General features: G+C 36.1%; 1 protein-coding gene across 1 annotated transcript in view; it reads right to left on the reverse strand.

Moving 5' to 3' along the window:
* Nucleotides 1-4,452: 4,452 nt before the first annotated feature.
* LOC123538257 (uncharacterized) overlaps nucleotides 4,453-23,454 on the reverse strand; it is a 91,579-nt gene continuing 72,577 nt past the window's right edge. The window contains exons 8-10 of the mRNA XM_053530224.1: nucleotides 20,520-20,600; nucleotides 16,336-16,431; nucleotides 4,453-14,826 (exon numbers count right to left, since the gene is read on the reverse strand). Of these exons, the coding sequence (XP_053386199.1) occupies nucleotides 14,636-14,826; nucleotides 16,336-16,431; nucleotides 20,520-20,600 (368 nt within the window). The 3' untranslated portion in view covers nucleotides 4,453-14,635. The remainder of the gene's footprint in view (nucleotides 14,827-16,335; nucleotides 16,432-20,519; nucleotides 20,601-23,454) is intronic.

Here is a 23,454-nt window from a genome sequence, read left to right on the forward strand (position 1 = left end):
CATACATCGGCACGTGTCACGATGTTATACCTTTCATTCATACATGCCGTGATTCGGATGGTAACATACGTGCTACTTTAGAATATAATTAACATAATTTAATTTCTGCGTACACTGATTTAAGGCATATGACCATAAAGTTTATAATGCTAATATTTTGTCAATACAATACGCTGTCCCGTGCCACGATGATATTATACATGTATACAAGAAACAGGATGCTACCTGACCAAAATGACACCAAATTTAAATTTGATAAATAAATTAATTAAATAAAGTTTAAATAAACTAATTTACTGAAACACCCAGTCATTTTGTCAAAATAAGTCATAATAAATATATTGTATTATTTTGGTTATTACTGTAATGCAACTACAGAGCTTATTTCACTTTTATTTTCGATTTTTTAAAAACATACATCAGTATTTTCAAAGGAAAATGCCACGAAAACTTTAAAAAGAAAAAAAAAATTTAAAAGAACATTTGTCAGACGGAACGCACCTAAAAATCATGCTAAACTCTGTTAAATAATTATATAATCATGTATTCCTACTCCGATACGGCTCTATCTTATCGTAAAACTTAGCACGTTTTTGTCAATATACAGAAAGCGCTGAAACTCTGTTTTTAAACTAATTTAGAAGCAAGAAAGAAATAACTTATTTTATAATAAAATATATGTCTAGAATGTGCATGGCGGGAACTTCCCAAATATATCAGGGATGGAAATTTAACTTTAATATTTCCATCAAAAATAATCAGTAAAAACAGGGTTATCGTGTAATTCTGCTAAATATATATAGGGAGTATATTGAATTTGAGAGACTTTTTTCAAACGAATTTAGAAGCAACCAAATATTGACTTATTTTGAAGAAAAATATACTATCGTAAAGGTACTGAATTGTTTTTTAAGGAAATATCAGGGATGGTATAATAGAATAAATAGAAATGTGTAATTTATGACATTTTCTATGGTAAATGTATCATTTTCCTATATAAATCAATGTAAGTTTAGGAATAGGATTTATCAGTTGCGCTGTCTGGTGGCTTATCAGAATATGTGCCGTAGATGCACTGATAAGATCGCCAAAGAGGAGAATAGTTCCACATGAAATATAAGAAAATAAATGTTGTTTTTTCCCCCCTAATGTCTATTTAATCACGTAACTATTTAGCTTCAGCTTTAAGAATAATATAAGATTCGTTCACTATTTATAGTGCAGGTGGGAATATCCGGCTTGGGGGTAACTGTTCAACCTCCGCGCAGGAATATTGTCGGCGCAGTAACACTGCGGTGGAGTTTGGTAAATATTTAGACGTTGACGAGGCTCTGCTGTGTTACCGCGTAAACAGTTACCCAGGAGTCTTCTATCTTTCACTTTACCTAACTTGTATAAAAAAAACTTAAGACTTTTAACAAGTAATATAAAGTACATAGAAAATTCTGATTATCTCTGATTTGAGTGCAATTATAAGGGTATATGGTCATGAATGTAACTTAATCCAGATATTTAGATTTACAAATCTTCCTGTATGTAATTAAGTTTACGACAGTTTAATTCTTTCATCTTTTTAGATTTAAACACTCAAAAAGGTAGGTCATGTATGAAACTTAATATTTTACTAGATTTACAAATTTACCAATATTTAATTAATTTACAAGAACTGTATAGTATTTTTGAAACGACATTTTAGGTATAGGTTAGTATTTATTAGTAAGCATAAATTTTGTTATCAAATTAAATTGGTCTGGCATGGCGCAGACTATAGTCAAAGTGTCAAGCACTATTTTACTAAACATGTATTATTATTTTACTGCTTTCTCTGTTTGTTAAACAAATAAAACTTGCACAAATTCTAAATGGCCATTTTTTGGGCCATGCTATTAAAACATAACTGACACTTTTACTCATATTTTTTCAAATAGATCTAAATGATGAGCACCCTTCTATGAGAAAACCAACATAGTGTGTTTGCGACCAGCTTGGATCCAGATCAGCAGTATGGTCAGAATCCATGCTGTTCGCTTTCAAAGCATATCGGAATTAAAAGAAACTGTTGCGCAGACTGGTCTGGATCTATGCTGGTCGCAAACGCAATATGTTGGTTTTCTCATGGCGCGGCTCAATTGTTAACAGTAGTAACATGTACCACAACTATTTGTTTGTCTGGGTTTAGTTATGCTTTATAGTTTCAAAACCTGAACTTTGTCAGTGTTCATGAATTATAAAGTTTATTTTTATAATTGCAAAAAAAGATATATGTTAGTAAATTTATTGAGAGTAGGAAACCATTTGCACCTAAGCTTTCATATTAATGGTTTTATCCAAAAAATACTTTTAAGTAACACATGTATGATAGAAAAAGAAGGGGAAAGATAACGAGATGATGGCATTAAACATCATGGTAGGAACGAATCAAAAATAAAAATAAAATTTAATTTAAATGATTATAAAGTCTGCATTACTTTAGTAGTATTTGTTTAATATATATCCATTAATGACAGTTTAGACAACTTTAAATTCTTTTCCTCACTTTTATTAACGTAATATTTAGATATTAAAAACATAAGAAACATGGAAAAATTAAAGTAGCAGTGACTTAAAACATTAGTTTGTACTCTATATTTTGACTTATGTGGTTAAAATATACCCGGGGAAAATTAACAAATGTTAAATTGAAAACCAAAGTACTTCATAAATAAATATAAGGTTTAATTTTTTTTGTATCTGTTTTCTTAAGCATATGTATGCATGTTAACACAGGTAAAAGAGTTTTATTGTTCTTTACACTTTTTAAACATTCGATCCCTACATGCAGTAGTCAACAAATATATAACCACTAAAATATACGTTCATCAGATCATAGTTTTTCTCTAAATCTGTTTAATTCTAAGGTCAGAAAGAGGTTGCACCCTGGTCATCGTTCTTTTAACGCTTTTAATACACGCACACTAAGCGAGAACAGTTGGCGATTTTTATTATTAAAGACAAAAATATCGACATATGTTTTGTTACACGAAACACAACTCGAAAATAAAATCAAGCATGGCAGTTAGAACAGGGTTCTGAAATACACTTTAGTGGGTACGTGGGGGGTGGAGGGGGGGGGGGGGAGGATTCCTTCTTCGATTGAGTTATAAGTACAACGGAAAAAGAAAAGGGGAGGGCGCTCACTTTAACCATTATCTACTTAGTAACACAGATTACAGTAAATAAATATTTATGGGCCACACAGAGACGAAACCTCTTCATTAAACTTTCTGATTATTTAAACAAAAACTTTATACTAAGAAGTGATTGGAACTTACCTTTAAATCAGGGGAAAACTCTAATGAATTTTGCAGACGAGTGTTAAAATCAATAATTGATGACACATGGAGAAATTTTAATTCAAACGAGAAAATATTTACATCTAAGCATTAAAATCAGAGAACAGTACTATTTTTTCATATCTAAATTATAACATTTTATTTATAGCATACAAAAAGAAATAAACTAGAGCTGCTTTTGAGAAAAGCGCGTGTCTCCCACAACTGCTTAATTTTAATCATCTGAATAGTTATGTATCCGAGTCAACCATGCAACAATGACTTAGAGTGCGGATACTGGCATCAACCATGTACCAATGACCTAGAGTGCGGATACTGGCATCAACCATGCACCAATGACTTAAAATGCGGATACTGGAATCTGTGTACAGAGCGATTTTCGGTAATTCAAGGGCCATAATTCTGAAGTGCCTGGGCCGATTTGGCTACTAGTCGAACTTGGCCGAGGATTTACTAGTAATGTCAAACACATCTTGTACAAGTTTGATGAAGATCGGATTAGAAATGCTCTACTTGAGTGCGGACAATGTTTGTCACCGACAGACAAACTCACGGACACACAGACAGGAGTAAATCAATATGTTTCCCACCAAAAATGGTCTGACATCAGGCCACTCAAATGTTAGAATTTTATTAAAGGTTTAGAAAGTAATGGGATGCGAAAGGATATTTAAAACCAATAACACCGTATATCAATACCGGAAGATAAACGATCCGAACATAGATCTACAAATATTGTTGAACAAATAAAAGAAACATAAGAAACGAGACATTCAAATACTGCATCAGCCAATGGAAAGCAGAAAATAAAAGAATACAAGAGCTGAAACGTACGGTATGAAATAAACAAATTAATGACATATTTTACAGAAAGTAAGGACGAAAATAATTTACAAGAATTAACCATAATTTAAACTCAGAGCAAATCTATGAAAGTCATATAAATGGAAACATCACAATATTTTTACGCCGGCGGAAATAGCCTGCCAGTCCTATGAAACAAGTTGTACGCTCTAATGTTGAGTATCGTGAGCTCTTCTTAGATGTACTTTTTTCTCATGTAGGTATTTGTAAGGGAGGTTGTGGTCAGGATAGGGCAACGAAGGAGGCAAGGCAGTGATACATTCAGACATCTCATTTATTCACATAAAAAGCATCATAACAAACATCGCCAATATAGTCATACATACAAGGGACTATAATTACATAATTTTTTTATCGCCCTTTAAGAGCAAAAAAGGTGTCTTAACCTTCTCTAATTATCAGCACACGGTACCTTTTAGCTTTAAGTGGGCGATATAAGTTATATCCAGAAACCACTCTAGTTATGGGAACTGCCTACTTCTTTAATGTAACTTGCATGTTTATATCTAGGATCTTTAACACTATTTATAGTGGACAACTGTTTCTGTAAGATATCCAGGTAGCGTCTCTGAAGTGGACAATAGAATTGACAAGATCCTAGAAAATCTGGGCTATTTATAAGAAAATGTCAACAAGAAACGTGAAAAAACAAGTCTATCCATATGACGTCACAACGTGTCCACCTAATCGAACCCACAGTCTCCCACACACGAAGCCGGCACTCTACCATTAGGCTACAGAGGCGGTTTATGAAAAATGGAAAACGCCTCGGAACAGATGGAACAAGAGTTGTCACAGGAGTGACTGACAATACCCCACAATATGGCCCTGTCACAGAACTAAGCCAATGTCGAAGCCAAACTTGCTTGAACTTTGACCTACTGACCTAAAAATCAATAGGGTCATTCTGCTGGTCATGATCAACTTCCCTATGAAGTTTCATGACCCTCGGCAAAGAGTTCTCAAGTTATTGTACGGAAAAAGTTTAAATGTTCAGGGTGACTTTGACCTTTTGAACTCGAAATCAATAGGGGCCATTTGTTGGTCATGAGCAACCTCCCTATTAAGTTTTGTGATCCTAGGCCCAAGTATCTGAAGTTAATGTTCCAGATCACTGTGACCTTGACTTCTGACCAACTGACCCCACATGCATGCATGTAGACTGTATGTATACAGTATTATGAAAAAAAAAACAAAGTCCCATAACTATGCAGAATATTTGTCTAAAAGATTATCTCAAACTTGGCCTGTATTTTATGATGTTACACCTGTGTACCAAAATTTATAATACTAGGCCTAAGCGTTCTCAAGTTATCATCCGGAAACCATTTAATTGTTCAGGGTCACTGTGATTTTGACCTTTAACCTAATGACCTCAAAGTCAGACCTGTATTTTCTGATGTTACACATGTGTACCAAAAATTATTAAAATCTGTCACGCCTTTCATGAATTATTGTCCGGAAACCATGAAAACCACCTGGCCGACAAGCTCACTCCTATATAACCCCCAAAAAACCTTCATTTTGTGGGGGTACAAAATATGTAGAATTGTATAAAATATTTTGTATTTAAGATGACCTTTTAAAAATCATTAAACCAATGTGTAAATATATGTAAACTTTGGAGAAAAATTGTACGAAATATTTTGTAACAAAATTAAAGATGATCCTTTAAAAATCATTAAATCAATGTGTAAATATATGTAAACTTTGGAGAAAATGTAATTTTACAAGAAAAATAAAATATGCAAAATATCATAACACTCATGGAATGCTTAATTGTGACAGCATATCAAAGTATCAATAATACATTCATTCACAAACTTGTTCCAAAGAAGTATAAAATACATTCATTTTCATAGCTCTTTGTTTCTTCTATTGTGGAGAAAAAAAATAAAACATGGACATAACAGTTTATACTTCAACGATGAGTTGTTTGTTAAACAATGGATTTATATCAGATTTTCTTTTTCAAAACTGAAAGGGGAGTTAAACGAGGATGCCCTCTATTGCCCTACATATTTATTTTAACGATTGAACTTTTGCCACAACAAATTCGACACAATGAAAATATCAAAGGGCAAAAACGATGTATGAACAAACTTTTGTCACGCAACAATACTTTAGATGGAAATGAACAGAATTTCAACAATACAATACACATTTTTGAAAATTTCAGAATGATGTCTGACCTTATATACTATAAATGAAGAAAAATGAACAGTTCTCAAAATTGGACCTCTAAGAAATTAACATGATCTTATTTATTCAAGGAAAACGGATATGAAATGGGACCCTGAACAAGCATATTCCATTCAAATCCAAAACCAGGGTTCCCACGAGCACAAAGCAGAGAAAATAAAATTCCCGGACTTTTCTCTGACCAAAGTCCAATCTTCCCTGACCAAAACGCTTCATGTTCACAGAAACTTAGCTGATCATACCTCAATAAATGTTGGCCTCAATCCTCCCTATCAGCTAAATTTTACCACCTTTCTTATTATAATGTTAACAAAGGTGTAAAGAAAGTTTGTTGCAGTTAAAGAAACTGCTGTATTGTTTTAGTGAGATGTAACAGACAATAAGAAAGGTCCATACTATGCACTGAAATACTATACCTATGATCATTTTTCGGTTTATTACTGGATAAGTTCAGACAAATGTATGGCATTCTGTGAAAATTTGCCCTCATTCATACATCATTAAACAAGAGGACCATGATGGTCCTGAATCGCTCACCTCTTCCCAAATGACCCAGTTTTGAGTATGACGTCGTTTTTTCTATTATTTGAAATAGTGACCTAGTTTCTGAGCTCATGTGACCCAGTTTTGAACTTGACCTAGATATTATCAAGATAAAAATTCTGACCACTTTTCATAAAGATCCATTGAAAAATATGGTCTCTAGAAATGTCACAAGGTTTTTCTATTATTTGACCTATTGACCTAGTTTTCGAAGGTACGTGACCCTGTTTTGAACTTTACCTAGATATCATCAAGGTGAACATTCTCACTAATTTTCATGAACATCTCATGAAAAATATGGCCTTTAGAGAAGTCACAAGGTGTTTCTATTTTTAGACCTACTGGCCTAGTTTTTGACCCAGTTTCGAAACAGACCTAGATATCATCAAGGTGAACATTCAGATCAATTTTCATGAAGATCCATTGAAAAATATGGCCTCTAGAGAGGGCAAAAGATTTTAATAATTTTAGACCTCATGACCTAGTTTTTGACCGCAGTTGACCCAGTTTCAAACTTGATCTAGATATCATCAAGATGAACATTCAGACCAACTTTCATACAGATCCCATGAAAAGTATGGCCTCTAAAGAGGTCACAAGGTTTTTTTATTATTTGACCTACTGTCCCAGTTTTTTAAGGCACGCGACCCAGTTTCAAACTTGACCTAGATATCATCAAGGTGAACATTCTGACCAATTTTTATGGAGATCCATTCTAAAGTATGGCCTCTAGAGAGGTCACAAGGTTTTTCTATTTTTAGACCTACTGACCTAGTTTTTGACTGCAGTTGACCCTGTTTCGAACTTGACCTAGATATCATCAAGATGAACATTCAGACCAATTTTCATACAGATCCCATGAAAAATATGGCCTTTAGAGAGGTCACAAGGTTTTTCTATTATTTGACTTACTGACCTAGTTTTTGATGGCACGTGACCCATTTTCGAACTTGATCTAGATATCATCAAGATGAACATTCAGACCAACTTTCATACAGATCCCATGAAAAATATGGCCTCTAGAGAGGTCACAAGGTTTTTCTATTATTTGACCTACTGACCTAGTTTCTGAAGGCACGTGACCCAGTTTCAAACTTGACCTAGATATCATCAAGGTGAACATTCTGACCAATTTCATGAAGATCTCATGAAATATATGGCCTCTAGAGAGGTCACAAGGTTTTTCTATTTTTAGACCTACTGACCTAGTTTTTGACCGCACGTGATCCAGTTTCGAACTTGACCTAGATATCATCAAGATGAACATTCAGACCAACTTTCATACAGATCCCATGAAAAATATGGCCTTTAGAGAGGTCACAAGGTTTTTCTATTATTTGACCTACTGACCTAGTTTTAGAGGCACGTGACCCAGTTTCAAACTTGACCTAGATATCATCAAGGTGAACGTTCTGACCAATTTTCATGAAGATCTTGTGAAATATATGGCCTCTAGAGAGGTCACAAGGTTTTTCTATTTTTAGACCTACTGACCTTGTTTTTGATGGCACGTAACCCAGTTTCGAACTTGACCTAGATATCATCAAGGTGAACATTCTGACCAATTTTCATGAAGATCTCATGAAATATATGGCCTCTAGAGAGGTCACAAGGTTTTTCTATTTTTAGACTTTCTGACCTAGTTTTTGATGGCACGTGACCCAGTTTCGAACTTGACCTAGATATCATCAAGATGAACATTCTGACCAACTTTCATAAAGATCCCATGAAAAATGTGACTTCTAGAGTGGTCACAAGCAAAGTTTAAATTTACGGATGCACGCACAGACGGACGGCGGACACCGCGCGATCACAAAAGCTCACCTTGTCACAGGTGAGCTAAAAATCATAGAAAATTTTTCACTAAACTGCAATATGTAAATATATCATTTAATATGATTAAAAACTAGACATGTCTTAGTTTTCCACTATTTCTAAGCAGACAGAACGATTATAAGCTTGCTTAAAGAATTATATTCTATAGTCTTAACTTTTCAGTTAAATTTCTACACAAGATAGGTAGACTATAATTTTCGATATGTAATACAGAATATATTATAGTGGTAACTGAAATATTTGTAAAATGCCAGATTTAGACCAAAATTTAAGAAACTGCCATAGCCTTTTATTACTGTGAAATCATTTAAATTCGCTGACATGAAATTTCGCGCAAACGTGAAAAAGGACTGTTTCGCGTGGGCATTAATTCGCGCATTTTCAATTTTAGTAATGAAAAATATAATTAAACAAGAGGACCATGATGGTCCTGAATCGCTCACCTCTTCCCGCATGATCCAGTTTTGAGTATGACGTCGTTTTTTTCTATTATTTGACATAGTGACCTAGTTTTTGAGCTCATGTGACCCAGTTTTGAACTTGACCTAGATATTATCAAGATAAAAATTCTGACCAATTTTCATGAAGATCCATTGAAAAATATGGTCTCTAGAGAGGTCACAAGGTTTTTCTATTATTTGACCTATTGACCTAGTTTTTTAAGCCACGTGACCCAGTTTCAAACTTGACCTAGATATCATCAAGATAAACATTCAGACCAACTTTCATACAGATCCCATGAAAAATATGGCCTTTAGAGAGGTCAAAACGTTTTTTCATTATTTGACCTACTGACCTACTTTTTGATGGCACGTGACCCACTTTCGAACTTGACCTAGATATCATCAAGATGAACATTCTGTCCAATTTTTATGGAGATCCATTGACAAGTATGGCCTCTAGAGAGGTCAAAAGGCTTTTCTATTTTTAGACCTACTGACCTAGTTTTTGACCGCACATGACCCTGTTTCGAACTTGATCTAGATATCATCAAGATGAACATTCAGACCAACTTTCATGAAGATCCATTGAAAAATATGGCCTTTAGAGAGGTCACAAGGTTTTTCTATTATTTGACCTACTGACCTAGTTTTTGAAGGCACGTGACCCACTTTCGAACTTGATCTAGATATCATCAAGATTAACATTCAGACCAACTTTCATACAGATCCCATGGAAAATATGGTCTCTAGAGAGGTCACAAGGTTTTTCTATTATTTGACCTACTGACCTAGTTTTTGACGGCACGTGACCCACTTTCGAACTTGACCTAGATATCATCAAGGTGAACATTCTGACCAATTTTCATGAAGATTTTATGAAATATATGGCCTCTAGAGAGGTCATAAGGTTTTTCTATTTCAAGACCTACTGACCTAGTTTTTGATGGCACGTGACCCAGTTTCGAATTTGTCCTAGATATCATCAAGATGAACATTCAGACCAACTTTCATACAGATCCCATGAAAAATATGGCCTTTAGAGAGGTCACAAGGTTTTTCTATTATTTGACCTACTGACCTAGTTTTTGACGGCACGTGACCCAGTTTTGAACTTGACCTAGATATCATCAAGGTGAACGTTCTGACCAATTTTCATGAAGATCTTGTGAAATATATGGCCTCTAGAAAGGTCACAAGGTTTTTCTATTTTTAGACCTACTGACCTAGTTTTTGACCGCACGTGACCTAGTTTCGAACTTGACCTAGATATCATCAAGATAAACATTCAGACCAACTTTCATACAGTTCCCATGAAAAATATGGCCTTTAGAGAGGTCACAAGGTTTTTCTATTATTTGACCTACTGACCTAGTTTTTGATGGCACGTGACCCAGTTTCGAACTTGACCTAGATATCATCAAGGTGAACGTTCTGACCAATTTTCATGAAGATCTTATAAATATATGGCCTCTAGAGAAGTCACAATGTTTTTCTATTTTTAGAACTACTGACCTAGTTTTTGAAGGCACGTGACCCAGTTTCGAACTTGACCTAGATATCATCAAGGTGAACATTCTGACCAATTTTCATGAAGATCCATTGAAAATTATGGCCTCTAGAGAGGTCACAAGGTTTTTCTATTTTTAGACCTACTGACCTAGTTTTTGATGGCACGTGACCCAGTTTCGAACTTGACTTAGAATTTACCAAGATGAACATTCTGACCCATTTTCATAAAGATCCCATGAAAAATGTGACCTCTAGAGATGTCACAATGAATAGTTTACGGATTGACGCACGGATGACGGATGCTGCGCGATCACAAAAGCTCACCTTGTCACTTCGTGACAGGTGAGCTAAAAAAAATAGTAATAGCGCGATCTTAAATTCGCGCATCGGTCCTAGCGTGAAATACGCGAAAATTCGTCCTAAGCGAATAAAAATGATTTCACATTCTTTATGCTTTTTACAAACTTATTCCTCAATCCTCGACCTCTAATTCCAAATTCCCTGACTTTTGTCAAATTTCCCTGACCAATTACAAAATTACCTGACTCTTCCCTGACCATGGGAACCCTGATTTAAACTAACAAACGATATCAATTATGAAAGTAAATTTAAAGACTAGTGGGAAAGTTAAACACAACATTAGTATTATTATTATTATTCTTTCGTATACATATTCTGATGGTACAAATTATACATACTGTAAGGTCAATATGGGATGGCTCCCCGACCCATACTGACCAGCTGACGGGGAGAATAAATGGGGTTACCCTATGTTTGCGGTCAGAAATGGAAAGGAAATTTATCTGATAGCACAGTCTATTTTTAACAAGTCATTGTTTTGATCATATAAAAGTACTTAAAGTAAGATACAAACGGCGAGTTAGCTGTTTTGTTCAAGATTTATAGATATAAGCAACACGGTCATGGCATTACATTAAAATCACTTCAAGTACAGTTGGAATATAATAGTCTGACAAATATGTTATGGCACAACACTTTTTTGTTTGGCACTTTGACAATAATGTGCATTAATGCACCTTTAAGTTGAGTTTAAAGTCACACCGACAGAATGCGGGGTCATATGGCGACTTTACCTGCTTTTCATGTTGGAGGAAGACCCTTGTGCTCCACCGGGTATTGTTTCAGACGTGGGTGGGCACCTGGGTAGAATTATCAATTCTAGACACAAAACAAATTCTGAACCCTCAGTGGTAAGGAGCAAGTGATCTGAAGTTAGTGACCTTAACCTTTATCATGCTGGACACAACTGATTCTTCTTTTGCGACCAGTATAGATCATGATCAGCAAGCACATCTGTGCAGTCTGATCATAATCTGCACTGTTCGCTATTCATCCAGTATCTTTTGGGTAATCACCCCTTTTAACAGTTAATGGTACTGTCCAAACTGGAAGATGAACAAGTTCATTATAGAAATTTAGCAGGTTAACCACTCCGCCACAGAGACCCCTGTGTATTAATGTAATTAAATCCTATCATTCCCTACTTAAAATATTTCAATTCATGGGAGTAATCTTTATCTATCCAGATTTTAGTTCATTGGCAATGTAAATTAATCGTTAATCCTTATCTAATCCTTCAGATTTCAATTGGTCGATTATTTTAGATGTCAGTTTATTTGTAATCATTATCTATTCAGATGTCAATTCACTGGTAATCATTATATATTCAGATGTCAATTCATGGTAATCATTATCTATTCAGATGTCAATTCATTGGTAATCATTATCTGCTGGAAAGTCAATCAGCACAGAACACTATTCAGGATATCAGCACGATCCTATAACATTTCATTCAGAGTTAATATGACTACTCTACCATATGTTAACATGCCTAAGGAAAATGTCCAAAATATTCATCTAAAAATATATTAGAAGTATAGAGGCACGGAAATGTAAGCTTCACCCAAAACTTCAAAAGGCCACAAAATGATTTTTTTACTCTACAAAATGTATAAGTGTATACTTCATTAACATATTATCAAGATAGAGGGTCGGGACCTCTGTGGCCGAGTATTATTATCATTATTATAATCATTATACCACATATATATAGCACTCTTTTCATGCACAGGTTCAAAAGTGCTGTGCTTTACATAATAAATTGCAAACAATACAAATAAATGGGCATTCAACACAAACAAAACATGCATTCCAAATTAACAAAAATCATGAAATTTAAACATATAGATAAAAGAAGACAAAAAAACACACATATTAAAAGTATTAGTGACCCTAGGATAAAATACTGTTCTACGTTGTTTCATGAAAAGAAAAAAATGTATCGGTCAGTTAACGAAATGTTGTACAAAGAAGTGGGTTTTTAGCAGGCTTTTGAAAGCAACTAGCGTGTGAACTTCCCTGATCTTGATGGGAAGCTAGCAATACCTTTCAACCCTAACTCCTTAGACATTTCGACCTCATTCTGTGATATACAAAGTAGGTTAAAAGATGTTAATTTAGTTAAAAAGTGGTGTATTTATTTATCCCTTCTGGAGATAATTATTCAAGATGTTTCATGAAGATCCACATAGAAATTCTTGAGAAGTCACTTAAATTTTTTTTCTTCTCAATTTTAGCACTAGCAACCCCTACTGAGGGCCTCATTTGAACAAAGATGGGAGGTGACCTTAATATAATCACTACAAGGACATTATGATGAAAAGCCCTAAGTCGTTCATGAAAAGAAGTTATTTAAAGAAATTTCTATCTTTGGACCTTACGGCCGTTATAAAGGGACCAAATTCCCCATTTTGAATACATATGGGAGAGGACCTTAGGGCTTTTCATATTTCTAGCTGCCTCTAAAAAGGGAATAGATGAGCCATAAAGTGAACTTGAGAAGGGACCTTGCCAGGATGCTATAGACCAAGTTTGGTGTAATCCTGACAAAAGACAATGGACGGTGGACGCTGAACCTTTCACAAATACTTATAGAGCACCCTGAACCTGCAGTTCATGTGAGCCAAAACAGATACAAATCTGACGATTTTAACAAGGAAAATTTCATAAACAGTCATACTCAACCCTTAAAGTGGAATTATATGCATTTTTCAAGTAAAAGTCAAGCTTAAATAGATGTGCACGTAAAAAGGATGGAGGAAATTATAGCTTTTAACCCAACATACCAAACTGTTACCAGTACAAAATAATAAGTTTCCAAATATGACTTTTCTTATTTTGACTGGGGCAGTCTTTTTAAAAATCGTCAAAATGCAAGCAGGAGTTGCTTCCCTTCTACTTCAGAAATTTCAATTTTCAGTTAAGGGAGATCATTGCGCAGAAGATTGAAAAAGATATCTATTATTTTATCCGTCCGATTTCTTTATTTTTAAAGCATCAACTTCAAATACTAATGCGGCATTATCGTTAATTTAACACATCTAAATGCACAGCAACCGAAAATTGCTTTTATAGAACACTCACCCAAAACACACTATATGCAGTATTAGATGCGCATAATGCCACTTTAAGGTAAATAACATTATTAAATCATTTTAACTGAATATAACAAGTATGTACAAAACATTTTTGATTTATGATTTGGGCTTTAGCCTGGACAAAGTGACAGACGAGTTAAAATCAATTCTATATCACAATTCTTACGACTTTTAGCTGTAACAAATCAAAGAGCATAGCATTTTTATAAGGAATCATACAAACTGCCTGTGGCGAGATTCGAACCCAGGTAGCTCAAGTGCTAGTCCAATGCTCAAACCACTGAGTCAGAGTAGACTCCCTGAAGCAATTGTTAGATTGGCTTTAAATGTACAGGCTATGCGTAAGCGAACATGATTTTATTATGATTCTGTCAACTTTTTTTAAAAACTGTTACTTTCAATATGCTTTCCATAAAAACAGCACTAATTTCTATATCAAACTGTTCCATCAACTTCTATATGTTTTAATTTTTTCATCAATTTTCTGTCCACAGACAAGACAAGTAACAGCATTTTCAGCACAATTTTCACATAATCTATGGTGTGTGCAGGGTAGAAACAGAATATTTGAATCATTTTCCTCACATTCCATACACTTCAACATTGCTTTAAGCTGGCGGTTTTCTTCTTCTTCGGGACCTTAAATAAAGATACTTATTTTTTTCACTTTGTCAAATGTGTATTTTCTATACTCAGATATATAATAACTTCATATCCAAAGATTTTACTGAAGTTACTGAAGAAAGAAATTTATATGCATCAGAAAAATAAATTCAATCCTTACAAATAGAAATACATGTAGAACTGTACATCAGTCGCTCATGGTATAATCAGACATGGGGGTATTCATGGTATATTCTAACACGATCCGATTCATTTTCCTATTAAACAAAGAAGGCTGGAGACAGTGATTTATTAAACAACAATTCACTGTTCTGACGTCACAACTATTACGTCATAGCGTCAAGCGGCGTAACGGCGCGCTGGAAAAGAACCCGATTGAAAACAGGCAAATATTTAATGCATGCCGACAAGGTGTACTTTAAAGTCCTTGATAACGTGTTAGAATCGAAATAATATATCTCATTTAGTGATTTGCTCTTGAATAAATCACTGTTTGTCGTTCAGATGCGTAGCATTATATCACTCGGGCTACGCCCTCGTGATATAATTCCTTCGCATCTGAACTCCAAACAGTGATTTATTCTGCGACAAATCACCGATGAGATATATTATTTCTTAAATCAGACATGGGGGTATTCATGGTATAATCAGACATGGGGGTATTATCGGACATGGGTGAATTATCGGACATGGGGGTATTACCGGACATGGGGGTATTATCGGACATGGGGGTATTATTGGACATGGGGGTATTACCGGACATGGGGGTATTATCGGACATGGGGGTATTATTGGACAAAAGAATAGCAATTATGATGTTTGGATTCTTCCTTTTTGATTGTCCTGTTACACTGGACCATCTAACACCTCACCTTGAGTCTTTGGTTCAGGTTAGCTTAAAGGTATTCAGCAAGATGAATTCCTTACACCATGTGTAACTAATGACATTCTTCATTTTTCTAAATTATTAGAAGTAGGGCAGTTTATATATCAGGACTGATGAACAAAACATGCATTCTAACACGATCCGATTCATTTTCCTATTAAACAAAGAAGGCTGGAGACAGTGATTTATTAAACAACAATTCACTGCTCTGACGTCACAACTATTACGTCATAGCGTCAAGCGGCGTAACGGCGCGCTGGAAAAGAACCCGATTGAAAACGGGCAAATATTTAATGCATGCCGACAAGGTGTACTTTAAAGTCCTTGATAACGTGTTAGAATCGAAATAATATATCTCATTTAGTGATTTGCTCTTGAATAAATCACTGTTTGTCGTTCAGATGCGTAGCATTATATCACTCGGGCTACGCCCTCGTGATATAATTCCTTCGCATCTGAACTCCAAGCAGTGATTTATTCAGCGACAAATCACCGATGAGATATATTATTTCTTAATTAGTCATCCATTCTTTAAGTGTAAAGCCAATGCTTTTAATCGATACTTGTGCATACTTCCAATTATTTATTTCAACTTAAAGAGGATTTTACACATGAATGAATAAAGATAAAAATCTCACTAGGACAGGCAGCTTGCGCAGAATTTGCTTCTTCTCTATCTGGAGCATATTGATGTCTTGCTGATCTGTGACTATAGCCAAACTTTTCAATTGCACCTGTGCAAGAGAAAATTGAACAAGGTAACTACCTTTCTTGACAGAGTGAAAGGGCATACTTTAGGGATAACGTATATTTTTTTCATGTTATAACATCTGCAAAATCTGGAAGGATTTGGTAGGGTCTGAACCAGTTACGGTAAGGGCACTTACGTATCTCAAGGGATTTTGTAGATGCTATTTACAGATACAAACATAACGAGATCGCTCGCTTGAGAAGAATTGTGACCATCTGACTTTAGATCAATTAAGCAATTCATTATAAGTTATTTAAACTTTAATTTCTAGCTTTTTTGTGCCTCACCCCCCTACCCCAAATATTTTCTTTTTTTCGGGGGGAGGGCACTTAAAAAGTTGCTCTTGTCCATCTGTCTGTCCATCTAAACTTGTGTCATCCATAGTTTAACAAGAGCTCTGCCAAGCGTGCCAATATAAGGGTTACCAGTATACCAGAGGAGAATCAAAGCAAAATGTAAAGAAAAAGCAAAATTTAGAGATCTTTTTTTGATGGGAAATGTGTGTGCAAAGGTGGTGACAGGATATTAAAGAGCAAGAAATTAAACTAGAATATGCTTTTGTAGGAAAGCGCAAATCTCCCCCAGTGCATAGTAGTAATAGGTAAGAAGTCAATAGGGGACAGGGGCAAAAGTCCAAGAGACACTGATGCTTTGTTACAATACGGATCATCTACTTGGCATGTCCAATCATCCAAAGAAGTTTCTACATTCTGGGCCTAGTGGTTCTCAAGTTATGGATTGGAAACGGTTTTCCATGTCCTGGCTCCTATGACCTTGACCTTTGATTGAGTGATCCCCAAATCAAAAGAGGTCATCTACTCTGCATGTCTTATCACCCTATGAAGTTTCGATATTCAGGGCCAAGTGGTTCTCAGGTTATTGATCGGAAAGTGTTTTCCATGTTCAGGACCCAATGACCTTGACCTTTGATGGATTGACCCCAAAACAATAGGCGTCATCTCCTCTGTAAGTCCTATCAACCTAATAACTAAGATTCTGGGTCAAATGATTCTCAAGTTATTGACCAGAAACAGTTTTCCAATTTCTGGCCCGTGACCTTGAACTTTGATCAAGTGACCCAAAATTCAATAGGATCATCTACTTTACATTTCCAATCATCCTATGAAGTTTCAAAATTTTGGGTCAATAGGTTGTCATGTTATTGATCAGTAACAGTTTTCCAGGTTCAGGCCCCTGTGACCTTGACCTTTGATGGAGTGACCTCGAAAACTATAGGGGTCATCTACTCTGTATGTCCTATGGGGTCTTTTACTCTGTATATCATCCTACTAAGTTTGAAGGTTCTGGGTCAGATGATTCTCAAGTTATTGATCAGAAATGAATTTCCATGTTCAGGTCCCTGTGACCTTGAACTTTAACAGAGTGGCCATGAAAAGCCAACAGAGTTCATTTACTGTGCAACTCCAATCATCCTATGAAGTTTCAACATTCTGGGTCGAGTGGTTCTCAAGTTATTGAACGGAAATGGTTTTCTATTTTTCCATGTTCAGGCTCCTATGACCTTGACCATTAACATAGTGACCCCTAAATCAATAGGGGTCATCTACTCTGCATGTCCAATCAAGTTCATCCTATGAAGTTTCAACATTCTAGGTAAAGTGGTTCTCAAGTTATTGATTGGAAATGGTTTTCAATTTTCAGGCCCCTGTGACCTTAATCTTTGATAGAGTGGCCCCAAAAACAATAGGGGTCGTCTACTCCATGAGCCCTTCCACCCTATGATGTTTGAAGGTTCTTGGTCAAATGATTCTCCGGTTATTGATTGGAAATGAAATGTGACAGACTGCCCAACAGGGCAAAAACGTGTTTCTCCCAGTGGGGAGTGGGAGACATAATGATTTTTTTTTGGTGTTGGGAGGAGGGGGGATGGGGGAATAATGTAGGATGTAGCAGTCTGCACACTTCCTGCCTATATCGAAAGTTTCAAGTCTATACCTTTAATATCTTTTAAGTTATGCTCTGGACACGAAATATGATGGGTAGATTCGACATTGACTTTTGACCTACCACCTTGGTTCATGCATTGTCTCTACCTACATCCCAATTTCGAAGTCATGACCTTGAATAGTTATGCTCCGGACAATAAATATGATGGACAGATTTCATCTTTGAGCTCAAATTGTGACCTGATCTTAAACCTACAGATCCAGTTCATGTTCTCTGCACATCATCTAATCACTACTGACCTACACACCAAGTTCAATTTTGTTGTTGGGTTTAACGTTGCACTGACACAACTGGTCATATGGCGACTTTCCAACTTAGATGGTGGAGGAAGACCTAAGGTGCCCCTCCGTGCATTATTTAATCAGGGGCGAGCACTTGAGTAGAACAACCGACATTCTGTAAGCCAGCTGGACTGCTTTCTCACATGAATAATTCAACGTCCCCAATACCGCTTGATCCCATATCAGTGAAGGGTACGTGAATGGTAGTCAGCGGCCACAGAGGCCCCCTTTGTTGGGGGTCATATAGAGATTTTCCAGCTTTGGGATCGTATCATCACCATCTACCTTCATGCCAAGTTTCAATTCAATACCTTTAATGTTATGATGGATGGATGTACAGACGCAAATGCCATCACATAATACGTCAGTATTTTTCAAAACAGGCATATAATAAGAGTGCCAGATTGTCACAAAATACGTTTGTCATCGAACTTGCCCTACTTCAAGGGCCAAAATCCAAGAGTGCTTAGGGCAATTTGGCTGGTAATCAAACTTGGCCGAGATAATATATGCCCACAAACATTATCTGCAAATTTGGGGAAGACTGGATGAAAACTGTTCGACTTAGAGAGCAGACAAGGCTAAATTCGGAGTTTTTTTTAAGTAATTCAAGGGCCATAATCCAAGAGGGCCTGGGGCGATTTGGCTGGTTATCGAACTTGGCCGAGATATTGTGCCCACAAACATTGTCACAAAGTTTGGTGAAGATTGGATGAAAACTATTTGACTTAGAAGGCGGACACGGCTAAATTTGCAGATTTCGAGTAATTCAATGGCCATAATCCAAGAGTGCCTGGGAGATGTTGCTGGTTATCGAACTTGGACAAGATATTATGCCTAAAAACACTGTCACCAAGTTTGGTAAAGATAAGATGAAGACTTAGAGAGCGGACATGCTTTTGGATGCTGACCGCCCACTGCCCGCCCACCCACCACGAGTGTTCACATAATACGCCCTGCTCTTTCAGAGACAAGGGTAAAATAAGCATTTGACTCAAGAATCATCAAACCTGACAGAAATGTTATTCACACCGGAAATGGTTAACAATGTTCAGGCCCCTGTGACCTTGACCTTTGAAGGAGAGACCCCAAAAACAATAGGGTCATCTACTCCGAAAGCCCAGACACCCTATGAAGTTTAACGGTTCTAGGTCAAATGGTTCTTGAGTTATTGATCGGAAATGAAGTGTGACGAACGGACAGAGCAGGGTGAAACATACTTATCCAATACTTGGTATAGACTGTGAATGTAAAGTCTGCATCCATGATTTTGTAAATATAGCAAAAACATTAACAGTAACAAAGGAAGTTAAATTTTTCAAAATTAATGCTGACTAACCACAGAGCCGAGAGTATCGGAGCCTGTTTGCTAGGCGCTTGGTACAGACAAACTGTTCCAATTCTTAATGCCTATGCCCCCATTCACGTTCAGTAGGTTAGAAAGCATGCAGACTAGTAATCGACAATTATCTAAAATTTTAACAAAACCCTACTATTAATCTTGTAAGAATCGTATACATTAACTTAAAGCACTCCTACGCTGCTAATGTAAAAGTATTCTAAACATCAGGACCACTAACTTGTGTAAAAGTCTTTAAGTGTGTTTGTATAACATAATGGTATAAGTATGGACGGACGACAGACGAAGGTGTGACAGGTGAGCTAAAAATGACAAACTAGACTTTTCTTACTATATTATAGGTAAACATGTTTACAATAAACAGGTATTTAATGATAATGGCTCTGGAAGAATATAATATCACCTTGCCAAGGCCATTATTACTCAAAGGCACCACTCTCCAATTTATTAACCTATACTTACATGCCTGGCAGTCAAGAGTAAAAATACCTCCTTCAGGTGGTGTGTCTGGTGGGAGGACCCGTCCTACATCTTGCCTCTGTGCTAAAATAAAATAAAATAAGATAACATGATTATTCAAAAGACGGCAAGATATAGTAGTTCTTACAACAGTCTTGTTTCACCTCTTGGTTAGGCGTAAAAAAAAAAATTGTTTGTTTCCGGTATCCCGAACTACCCTAAATTTTTGGCCCGACTCTAAATGTTTTTATGACCTTGGAGTATATTATTTTCAACTTTTTAACAAAAAGTTGAAAAACTGCACTTTTTATGCTTTAAACATGGCCAGTGTTGTTAGAAATCAACTTACTGATGCTCTGAAGGCATAACCCCCTTATTTGTATTCATTTTTTGACACAAAAATAATTTCCGAAAAGTCTCCCTTAATAAATAAACAATAAAAAAAAAATATTTTTTTTTTCCGACCTACCTACCCTAATTTTTTTGAGCATGTTACCGGAAACTAAATCAACCTATAGTATGAGCCGTTGTTTCTGTTTATCAATTTACAATAAAAAATATACAGTCGGCTTGCTAATGCTGGGGCCAAGTTGAAGAGAATAATTCCTACTGTAATAAGTCCTGGCAATGGCCTGAAGCCTAAACTACTTTGCGATTCAAAAATGATAAAGCCTTCAAATATGAACCAATGGTGCTTAAAAATAGCACAATAGCACAGCCAACAAGGGAAATAGTAACAAAACTAACACAAAAGCTGTCACAGGAGACAACACATCGACTATCGATGCTGGATAGTGAAACTGACTACATCTGAGGAAGCTGGAGCTGTCACTGGAGTGTTTAATGACTAAAATGCGGATAAAGACAATCGGTATAGAAGGAACATAATTCATGCAAAACTTTTGCAAAAGTAATGCACCATGTGTCACATCATGTGGCCAATAATTTGGAACAACCATTTTAAGTTTTAACCAAATCTATTTAGTAATACTGGAGATACAGCAAAAGTGCATCACAACTCAAATCAGAATTTCTATTAGTACAAGAGATCACAGAGTGATCTTGGCGCCCACCAATGTGCCATTTTTCAGTGTTCTAAATTTCTAGACTTACTGACTAGCTCAAGGTAAAATTTCATTTCCGTACACAACACTGTGCATGTGGTCCAAATTCGAAAGCTGTAGCTTGAGAAATGTGAAAGTAGGTCACTAGATCAATTTCAAGGACAATGTTCTTTGTACATAAAACTTTGCATGTGCATCAAGTTTGAAGGCTGTAGTCTGAGAAATTTGAAAGTAGGTCACTAGGTCAATCTTAAGGTCAAAGTTTATTTCGGTACACAAAACTATGCAAGTGGTCCAAAATTGAAGGCTGTAGCTTGAGAAATGTGAAAGTAGGTCACTAGGTCTAAATCAAGGTTAAATTACACTTCAGAACACAAATCTATGCATGTGGTCCAAATTTAAAGCCTGTACCTTCAAAAATGTGAAAGTAGGTCACTAGGTCAATGTCAAGGTCAAAGTTTGTTTCGGTACACAATCCTATGCATGTGGTCTAAATTTGAAGCCTGTAGCTACAGAAATGTGAAAGTAGGTCACTAGGTCAAACTTAAGGTCAAAGTTCATTTCGGTACACAAAACTATGCAAGTGGTCCAAATTTGAAGGCTGTAGCTCGAGAAATGTGAAAGTAGGTCACTAGGTCAATGTAAAGGTCAAAAATTGTTTCGGTACACAAAACTATGCAAGTGGTCCAAATTTGAAGGCTGTAGCTTGAGAAATGTGAAAGTAGGTCACTAGGTCAAAATCAAGGTCAAATTTCATTTCGGAACACGAAACTATGCATGTGGTCCAAATTTGAAGCCTGTACCTTCAAAAATGTGAAAGTAGGTCACTAGGTCAATGTCAAGGTCAAAGTTTTTTTTCAGTGCACAAAACTATGCATGTGGTCCAAATTTGAAGGCTGTAGCTACAGAAATGTGAAAGTAGGTCACTAGGTCAAAATCAAGGTCAACTCATGTCAAGGTTCATCTTGCCACTCAAAACCATACATGTGGTCCAAATTTGAATGTTGTAGGTTATTGACAAGAAGATTTTAAAAGCTTTTCCCTATATAAGTCTATATGAACCATGTGACCCCCAGGACGGGGCCATATTTGACCCTAGGGGGATATTTGAACAAACTTGGTAGAGAACCACTAGATGATGCTACATTACAAATGCCAAAGCCCTAGGCTTTGTGGTTTGGACAAGAAGATTTTAAAAGTTTTTCCCTATATAAGTCTATGTAAACCATGTGACCCCCGGGGCGGGGCCATATTTGACCCTAGGGGGATAATTTGAACAATCTTAGTAGAAGACCACTAGATGATGTCACATACAAAATATCAAAGCCCTATTTATTGATTTATTTATTTGGGTTTTACGGCGCACCAACACAGTATAGGTTATATGGCGCCAAACAGGACTACAAATTTTGGTTCAACATCTCATTTACATCGAAATAAAAACATGAGGTATGGAATCAAAATTTGCATACCTGCTGGAATCACAGAGTTACTGCAAAACCAAGTGTTAAGACCCTATCAGTCGCCTCTTACGATCATGCAAGGGTAAGGCAGTGGTTCCAATTCTTTTCATACAGAGATCGTCCCAGAACCACATGGGGCATCAAAGCCCTAGGCCCTGTGGTTTTGAATAAGAGGTTTTTCAAAGTTTTTCCCTATATAAGTCTATATAAACCATGTGACCCCCGGGACGGGGCCATATTAGACCCCAGGGAAAGAATTTGAATCATCTTGGTAGAGGACCACTAGATGATGCTTCATACCAAATATCAAAGCCCTAGGCTCTGTGGGTTTGGACAAGAAGATTTTCAAAGTTTTTCCCTATATAAATCTATGCAAATTATAGAAATAAACAAAGGGCCATAACTCACTAA

The sequence above is a fragment of the Mercenaria mercenaria genome, chromosome 18 (genome assembly GCF_021730395.1).
Source record: "Mercenaria mercenaria strain notata chromosome 18, MADL_Memer_1, whole genome shotgun sequence".
NCBI classification, from domain to species: Eukaryota; Metazoa; Mollusca; class Bivalvia; order Venerida; family Veneridae; genus Mercenaria; species Mercenaria mercenaria.